General features: G+C 37.0%; 1 protein-coding gene across 2 annotated transcripts; it reads left to right on the top strand.

The window, feature by feature from the left end:
• The first annotated feature begins 1057 nt into the window (after positions 1-1057).
• Vma21 (vacuolar ATPase assembly factor VMA21) lies at positions 1058-5794 on the top strand. 2 transcript variants are annotated; one of them, XM_028788013.1, is made up of 3 exons: positions 1058-1167; positions 4744-4853; positions 5536-5794. In XM_028788013.1, exons 1-3 carry the CDS (start codon positions 1058-1060, stop codon positions 5676-5678), a joined length of 363 nt encoding a protein of 120 aa, XP_028643846.1. In that variant the 3' UTR covers positions 5679-5794. The 2 variants fall into 2 exon arrangements, with proteins under 2 accessions (XP_028643846.1, XP_028643847.1); XM_028788014.1 differs by lacking the exon at positions 1058-1167 and adding an exon at positions 1259-1408.
• The last annotated feature ends 3494 nt before the right edge of the window (positions 5795-9288 follow it).

Genomic DNA, 9288 nt, shown 5'->3' with positions numbered 1-9288 from the left:
CTCTCTCTCTCTCTCTCTCTCTCTCTCTCTCTCTCTCTCTCTCTCTCTCCAAATCTAAAGACAATATTTTAGAAATTATGGAACATGCTACTTATGTTGCATCTACCAAACGTTAAAGTTGTAGAGACAATTCATATGAACATGCATGACTCAGTTCCAAAAAGTTTTATTTATGAACATTAAAATTCGAATGACTTTCCTAAGTCATTTGTGAGATATTACTCTGACATTTTCTTACCCCTCAGAACAGAGAAAAATTGACTACAGGCCCCATATATTTGACTGGCTGACCAGTGTGTCACTTGGGGCACCCAGTTTTCCACTGCCTGAGTTCATCATTCTTAGGTTCACCTAAGGATGTGCATGAGGCTTAGAGAGGGGCTATTACATTTAAACTGAACCGCAAGCTTCCTACTGCTCAATCAGGGCTGGTTTATTTGTCCTTTCAGATGTGCTTAGTATCCCATGGTGCAGAAAATAGGTATGTGGTCAGCAGCCCTTTCCGGGCCTGACCATTTAAGGGCTTTCACAGTATTAGCAGTCAGAGGCAACCTAATTTTGTTAAGCCTGTCCTAGAGTTTACACACCCTTTTCTGTTGGTGCCTCTCGGGTTGCTTGGGAGCTTAGGCCCATCTGTCCTTACTATTTTTGAGTCCCTGTTGTCTCATTGGCGGCTTTCTGAACAGCTGCAAAACATACTTTTAACTCTAAGTGGAAGTTTGGGTCACTGGCTACCAGCGTGGAACAGCCACTCTCAGCAAGGGCTCTTTCAGCGGAGAGTTCTCTAGTTTTACTTACTGGGGTGAGTGTTAAACTAACTCCTCTCAACTTCCTGCTGGACTGCCAAAGCGTGTAGGAATGAATGAGGTCTTTGCTTATGGGCTTGTGGAATAATGTGCATTGCTTTTTGTGTTATCGGAAACTGCTCTGTTGCCTAGCACCACAGCCGACAGCTGGGTCGTCCTTTCCGCGGCTCCTCTACCTCGGGTCACCAGGCTCCGGTGACACCGCAAGCGGGATCGAGAGGCGGACAACAGGCACTGGGCCCGGAAGGACAATGCTGCGTGGAAAGTCCCGGCTCAACGTGGAGTGGCTAGGCTACTCGCCCGGCCTGCTCCTGGAGAATGATCCACTTGCAGCCAGACGGACACCGCGAACCCACCGCGGGTAAGTCACGTGAATGCTCGCGTCATACCCGCGCCTGCGCGCACTGCCGGAGCGTCACTACGCCGCGCCACAAGAGCGTGCTTCAGTTGGGGCACTTCCGGCGCGACCGGCCTAGTACTGTCACTCTCCTAGCGGCCTCTGATCCCAGCTAGCTACCTAGCGCCTGCTGCTGCCCTCCCGGCCAAGCCATGGAGCGTCTTGATAAAGCGGCGCTGAATGTGCTGCAGCCACCAGAGTTCAGGTATCCCTGAGTTCGGCTGGGCAACCACGGCGGGTCTGCTTTGGCCTAACACTTGTCCCACGGCAGGCAGGAGACAAACAGGGTGGGCTTGGGAACGGCCCCTCCATGCTTCACTGCAGGTTGATGCTTCTGAGTAACTGGCCCCACCTTTCACTTGTGATCCATGGTATAAGTGAGCGGGCCCTCAGTTCATGCATCCTTGCACTTCTTCTCCCTGTTTGGCGACTTTGCTGCTTTGCAGTTTCCCCTTTGCCAGGTGGCTCTTTGTGGATAGGCACCCGGTCTCCTTTAAGCCTGTCAGCCTCTACATCAAATTAAAAAAAAAATCTGGTGTGTGAATAGGGTGGTGGCCCTGATGTGAGACCACTTCTCTTGAGGGGAATCCATCAGTAGGGTAAGGACTGGTGACTGAGCAGAAAGAATATGATAATAGGCCTTTACTACTCTACTGGTCCCTCAGAGGCAAGGAGCTGGGAGAAGTTAGCATCCATTAATTGACATCATCAGATTTCTTAATTCTTAGTTTGGCTGACTACTTAGTTTTTAACTTTGGAAGAAAAGGAAGTTGAATTCAGATAAGTGACTTATCCAAGATCACAAAATTAGACCACAAGGTTACTATGGCTTGACTGCTGACTCCAAAGCCATGTAATCCATTTATTCTTTTTGTTTTTCAATATAAAGTTTCTCTGTGTAGCTCTGGATGTCCTGGAACTCTGTAGTCTGGCTTCGAATTCACAGAGATCTTCCTGCCTCTGGCCCCCCCAAGTGCTGAGATTAAAGGTGTGTATCACCATCCCCAGCTACCAACAGACATTCTTACTAAGTACATAAAGAGTATAGTCTGTTTTTTTTCCGTTTATTCCTCATTTTTGACAGGTCTCAGAACCCCTAGTCAGGTATAAAATCAATCAATCAAATGGCATCCATTGCTTTGTTTCATGACATTGATACTACCTGACCTGATTTGTATCAGCAGAACCAACAGGTATAGTGGGTTATGGCTAGAAGCTAAGGAGAAATGTGGTCTAAATGCTAGGGGAGTTTGGGTAACTACTTTTCTTTTAAGTTTGTGGCACACTTAACTTTGACTATCCACTCATATGCTTTGGATGTTTTGATCAGTAACAGACTGCAAATGTGTTCCATGGGATTGTATTATCTAGTGTTATTTTAGCCATCTTAGTTTGTATGTGTATGCTCTGTGATATTTGTAGAGTGACAGAATCATCTGAAAATGCATTTCTCAACTAGTTACGTTTTTAAATGGTGGATAACTACTTAAATTACTGAAGTTATAAAAGAAAAAAGTCATTTTTTTAAGTTTAAGATAGAGAAGAGTAAGAATGTATTGAAAATAATAGGCCATAATTTAGTAACATATATACATACAGGCTGTGGGGGCCTGGATGTTAATATATAGAAAATATTATATTTACATGATAGAACTATGATTTTGCTTACACTAATATTTTTATTGTGTTGTATCATTTTTTCAATAAGTGCTTATAAAATTATTTTAAAGCTTTATTGTTTTAAATTATGTATGTGTGTGATTCAGGGACCTGAGGAAGTCAGAGGCATTGGATCCTCTGGAGCTGAAGTTAAGGCAGTTAGGAGCTGCTTGACATCAGTGCTGGGAATGGAACTTGGGTTCTGTGGAAGAGCAGTATCACTGAGCCATCTGTCTGGCGAATGCTTGAAAAAATTATACCAGATAGTAGATATTTAAGAGAGACAATCTAAAGAACACATTAGTCGTTAGTGGCATAGGCCTCTTAATACTACCTGTTGGGAAAGCTGAGGCAGGAGGATTATCATTTCAAGGCCTGCTTGGGCTACAGAATGAGTTCTAGGCTAACTTGGGAAACTTAGTGAAACTCAGTCTCAGAAGATAAATACAAAGAGCTAGAGAGGTAGCTACATGGTATAGCATTTGCCTAACATATGTGTAGCTCAGTAACGGTAGAGTTATAGTAAAAGGTAATACATTTAGGTAACAAAAGATAATCTTAGAATGTTTTTTTTACCAATGACAGTCAACATAAGAGTAAGATTTTATTTCTCCCACATGTACAAGGACTGTAATCAACCCAGAAAGCTTGATAATACAATGCAGTTTTATAAGATATAATTTTCATGTTGTGTATAGCTGTTTAAACTTAATAGCCTTGTGATTGCTACTTTATTGGACTTTGATCTACAGCTCCATATTTTCTGCTCCTATCCATAGTTGCCAGTGTTTATTATTTCTATAGATTTGGTCATTTTTAATTGAAAAAATATATAATGTTTATATAATTGTGGAATATAATATATATATATATATATATATATATATATATATATATATATATATATATATAAATTGTGGAATATGCCTATGTTGATTGTCTGTGCATATACACATCCACCCAAACACACACATTCACTGTCCCTCTCTTTCATACACACACAAAAATTAAGAAATGGCTGTGTCTGTCTGGATTACTTAGCCATGACTGGAGTTTGTAGACTGACTTTTGTTCTGGATGGGCATCGGACACACTAAATTTACTCAACTTTCTTCAATTCAATAAAAGTTTAGTTTGTTGATGTAACTTTTACTGTCTGATTTGTCCTCTTTTCCCTCTATCAGAATAGTTTAAAATACATTTCTATTTTCTATGATTTTGGTTGATTTTTCCACCAGACTTTTAAAAAGTTATCACATTAAAGGAAACACAATTGTCTAAATGATATAGTATTCAAAAAAGAATGCCTTGATCTTTGTGAAAATTCATTTCTCTACAATTTCAGACTAGCTTCAAATTATGCAAACTAAGCAGTAATATTAACCCTGGATTTTACATCTAGTCTTTGGAAAAAAAATGTGTTCTACATCCATCCTGTTATCATTGGTGTGTTCTGCCTCAATAGTATGACCAAGCTGACCATTTTAAGCTTTATTTGGAGTCTCCTGGAATAGCTGTTAATATGTTTGTCTTCTCGGTTTACTCCCATACAGCTGTATGTTTTATGAAGCCCTCTAAAATACATCTGTCTTTTCTGGTTTATTTCTGGTCTAGTCCTCTGGTTTGACCAGAAATGTGTACAGTCCTGGGGGAGGAGCTGTTTGATTGCAAATGGGTTTGGGTTTTTTCGATGTAATTTTTAGGGGCTTGCACATCTGCACATGCGCATCAATCTCAGGGTTTGGCTTGGGTACATGCAAACGTATGCTTGCCTCTTTGCAGCGTTCCGGATTGCAGAAGCTATTTGCCTCAGAATTATTTTAACTTTGGTATTACCATATTTGGATATGGTTTGTGAAAATTTTGTTCGCTTTCTTCCAGAAATGAAAACTCTTTAGCTGCAACCCTGAAGACACTCTTGTTCTTCACAGCTTTAATGATCACAGTTCCTATCGGGTTGTATTTTACAACTAAATCTTATATATTTGAAGGTAATTTTTACATTCATATTTTTATTTTCTTACTTGTTCTGAGCTTTTATGAATCTTTTTATTGTAAAACTTATTTTCTTCTTCCTTTTGTGTGAGTTAAATATATGACCAATGACAATTCATATGCTTTGGTTGGCTGGGTGTGGTGCTGCATGCCTGTAATACTTGGGAGGTGGAGGCCAAGCTGGGCTACACGAGACCCTGTCTCAAGAACAAAACAAAATTTTGGAGGATATTTATTATTTATAACGTATTACTTTAAGTGTTTTACCTGAATTCACATACAGAATCCTCACAACAATCTTCTGAATTAATTGTAGGTATCCTCAGTTTAGAAGTGTGGTACAGAAAATTAAGTAATTGCAATCTGCACTACAAGTGGAAATGGGAGATGAAAACAGGGTAGTTGGTAATTGGTAATTCCAATTTCTGTGTCATAAGCACTGTTCTTCCCTTTCCTCCTTCCAAAACCTCCCAAATGCCATGCTTTGCTCTTTTTCAAATTCATGCTTGAGCCTTAGGGTACAGGAGTTTTGTTTTCACCTGTATCCTTTGGGACTGGGCTCCACAAACTTGTTGTGATTTTTTTGTAATGGTCTTCATCACAAACAGAATTCTTAGGTTTTGAATTTTGTAGTTTGGTAAGTGTGTAATAAAATGAAATATTTTCTTTTCTTGATAGGTGCCCTTGGAATGTCCAATAGAGACAGCTATTTTTATGCTGCAATTGTTGCCGTTGTTGCTGTTCATGTGGTTCTGGCCCTGTTTGTCTATGTGGCCTGGAATGAAGGCTCACGACAGTGGCGTGAAGGCAAACAGGATTAAAGTGAACATCACCTTTTGATAGCATGAAATTTATTTTTGAATATGTTAAATAATTCTGGGGTATTGATAATAAATACATTTGTTTGAATAAAGTTGAAAGAACCTGTTAAAAACCAGTCTTAAAGAGTCAGTCACATTTGGCTAAATTTTGACCCACCCAATAATATGGTTACTTTGAACTTTGAATCTCCATTTGCAAATGAAAATTTGGAAAAGTTGAATAGGTACAGATGTATATGTTAAATGAGTTCTCTCTTATGTTAGGAAGAATTTACGTATCTTACAATAACAAAAAATGATAGTGATTTGGCTTATACTTGCTTTTCAGTTTTATTTATTTGAATATATTAATAAATACTTAGTGAAGCACATCTAAATTTCCCTTTTTACTGAAGGACTTCACTGGAAAATACCAGGCCCTTGGGTTTGAGATTTTACTTTCCTTAAAAATTACTTACATTGTAGGCATTTTAGTTAATATGACACTTTAGTCAGTGAGGAAAGATTGCTCTCACATTCCATTATTTCATGGGGAAAGGCACTGAAATCACACTATTCATGCAAAAGGGCTTAAGGTTACTAAGGACAGAGAACTGAGTGGACTGCCAGCATTTGTGAATATCACACTAATAACATTGTACCCTCAATTTGCTTTGAAATTAGGTTTCAGTTGCAAAGTTTATTGAAATCCCATTTAATGTGTTGTCCTAGTTAAAATAGATAGTATAAGGTAAGTTTTAGAATACCAAAATGTTCAGCATTCACACATTGAGAGTCTGTAGAATCTTGAAATATCACAATTCTTATGAGGTATTCTTGAAGTTTTTTGTCTGTTAATCTTTTTTTTTTTTAATGACAGCTAAGCTATATCTTGAGCATAAGTTACATTCTAAGATAATCCTTGAAATCTTTTTTTGATGAGAACAACCCTACGCCAGAAAAAAAGCCCAATTACCTTGGTACCTTCAGTCTATGGTCAGACAAACCACTTGGTACTGTGTATGTGTATAAAAATGCTATCCCCCAAATATTTATTTCTGATTAAAAATTTATAATATATTTTGTTAAACACTGGAAAAATACATATAAGAATTTAAAAAGTAAAAATTTGCCCATAATGTTACTACTTGCAGATTATCAGTAGTTTAGTTCACAAACCCTTAACAGCTTTGAATGATGTTCTTTAATGCTGGTTACATATACACTAAAACCTTGTTTTAAATTTAGATCTTGTCAACTTCACCAAAGAGCTGTTTGCAGTTTTTCAAATGTGTGATAATTGCCCGTTGTCTTACAAAGCATATACTATCTTTATTATTTTAAAGTTTCCATTTCAATGTTTTTGCCATAAAGAAATATAAAATGTTGAGGTGATAACCCAGTTTAAATATTATATAACATGCATATCTCAAAATATTACATGACACTCCATAAGCATGTATGCTTCTTGTTTTTATATATCAGTTAAATTGAATTGTAAAAATGAAGAAAGTTCAAATACCTGTTACTGGTAATCCTAATATAGTAAATGGCCCCTGCTTAAATTAAGTATTTGCCATTATTAGTTTGTTAGTCTGCTGTTATTTTCATGCTGTGGAACTAGACTAGAGAAATAGGTGATTAGTCATAAAAATATGTGTTATATTATTATTGCAAGCAAGATTAATGTGATTATTAAAAGATTGTTGTTAATTCTTAAATTTAACGCTTATGTGTAGTTTAAATGTATTTAAAATGAGTATTCTGACTATGAGAGTCTTTATTTTGTAAAGGCTGAAGTTTTTAGTATTATAATATTTGAGTTTCAGACATTGTGTGCTAGATTTCTAGATGGTTCCCTTATTAGGTGGCCTATTATATTTAAATTTGTTCACTCAGTTTCTTTTTATGTAATGCCAAGGCTTTTTTTTTGTACTTTAGGAATATTGTACTATTTGTAAAATATACTGTTGGATTGTTTTGTTTTATTTCAGATATTTGCTAACTAATGATACAGGTCTTTTTAAAAGTATTTTAACCAGGGATACATGTAAATACATGTAATTTTCCCTTGGGAATAAACTACAATGTGTTTGAACATTAAAATATTAACATTACTGTTTAGAATTATTATAAAATTTGTTTTAAGGCAGTTTTTTCTAGGATTTTGACTGCTCACTTAGGAGTTTGCTACTGTTAGCTAACATTCTTTCAAGGTTTTTAACTAGTTTCCTCTTTCACAAAGTACATATCTCATGATGTGTTAGAAGAAAAGCTACAGTTGAACTGTTAAGTGTTTTCCGGCAGGAATATGTTCACTGTTGTTCAAAACCTGATTGGAATGGTAATCCCAGTTAGAGAGTATAACTTGAAGTGTCAGTGCAAGCTACTGATTTAACCCTATTTGCTGTACCTTCTCTACCTTTAGATTTGCCTCCTGACTAATCCCTTCTCTCATTACTAAAAAAAAAAAAATGGAAGTCTGCTGTAGGATGCATCTGGTACACTCACTGCTATTTCACAGGTTAGAGTAGCATTCTGGTTTGCAATGATAGTAAAGAATCTTAAATCTGTTATTCAAAATAACTGAGTATTTCATGGGAATCTAACAGTAATTATGGTAACTTGAAAATTTACATCAGAAAAGTCATACTGAGGGGCTGGAGAGATGGCTCAGCGGTTAAGAGCACTGACTGCTCTTCCAGAGGTCCTGAGTTCAAATCCCAGCAACCACATGGTGGCTCACAACCATCCGTAATGAGATTGGATGCCCTCTTCTGGTGTGTCTGAAGACAGCTACAGTGTACTCATAAATAAAAATAAATAAATCTTTAAAAAAAAAAAGTCATACTGAACCAGCTATGGTGGAATATGCCTGTCCTTTAGTATTTTAGGAAGCAGATGCAGGAAGATTAGGAAGGAGTTCAAGGCCACCCTGGGGCTTCATGAGACCCTGTCTCCAAAGAACAGCAGCAACAACAAAACCTACAAAACAATTTATCTTTATAAAAAGAAGCAACCAATGGGCCTGTGCTTATTTTCATATAAATCTTATGTAGACAAGACATTCAAATGGGTAAGTAAAAGTATACAAGTAAGATGTACCCAAGGAAGGCAGATGCTGAAGGTACATGAAAAAAAGTGTTGCCATCCTGTTTTACATATATCCACTGTATCTCCAGACCATTTTGTATTTAGTGTTTAAGCATAGAAAATCAGTAGACAAAGTGTTCAATGATGGCACAGTATTCATCAGTTGTCTTCAGTTAATAGCAGGCTTTTTTACTATGTTATTCACTAGTGAAATACACAACTATTCAGATTTTGCTCCTAAATTTTAAGATTATTTCACTAGACTTGTGCTGGTGAAAATACTCTTAATTAGCTTGACAAAACTTTTTATCCCAAGGGAATTAATTTACCTTAAAAATAAATTACTTTCAGAGATACTGGGAATCTACCCATCAGTGCATAACCTGTGAATTTCTTAACTCTTTATTCCTTTATAAAAGTCTAGAATCTTTCCATATTGCTGCCGGCTATACTTAAACCTGTGTTCTATGTGTGCTTGAAGTATCTGTTCTTTTAAAGATGTTCTGTAAGTCATATTGTCCGTTTTACAATCTAGTCT

The sequence above is a fragment of the Grammomys surdaster genome, unplaced genomic scaffold (assembly GCF_004785775.1).
Source record: "Grammomys surdaster isolate TR1022 unplaced genomic scaffold, NIH_TR_1.0 125690, whole genome shotgun sequence".
Classification (NCBI taxonomy): Eukaryota; Metazoa; Chordata; class Mammalia; order Rodentia; family Muridae; genus Grammomys; species Grammomys surdaster.
The sequence above is the reverse complement of the archived record's forward strand: the minus strand, read 5'-3'. Positions and strand labels throughout refer to the sequence as shown.

Bases quoted from the DNA above. Each gene is read 5' to 3' on its own strand.
- Vma21 (XM_028788013.1), top strand. From the start codon at position 1,058: ATGCTGCGTGGAAAGTCCCGGCTCAACGTGGAGTGGCTAGGCTACTCG. The intron at 1,168-4,743 runs GTAAGTCACGTG...GCTTTCTTCCAG, and splicing joins ACACCGCGAACCCACCGCGG to AAATGAAAACTCTTTAGCTG. The intron at 4,854-5,535 runs GTAATTTTTACA...TTTTCTTGATAG, and splicing joins TAAATCTTATATATTTGAAG to GTGCCCTTGGAATGTCCAAT.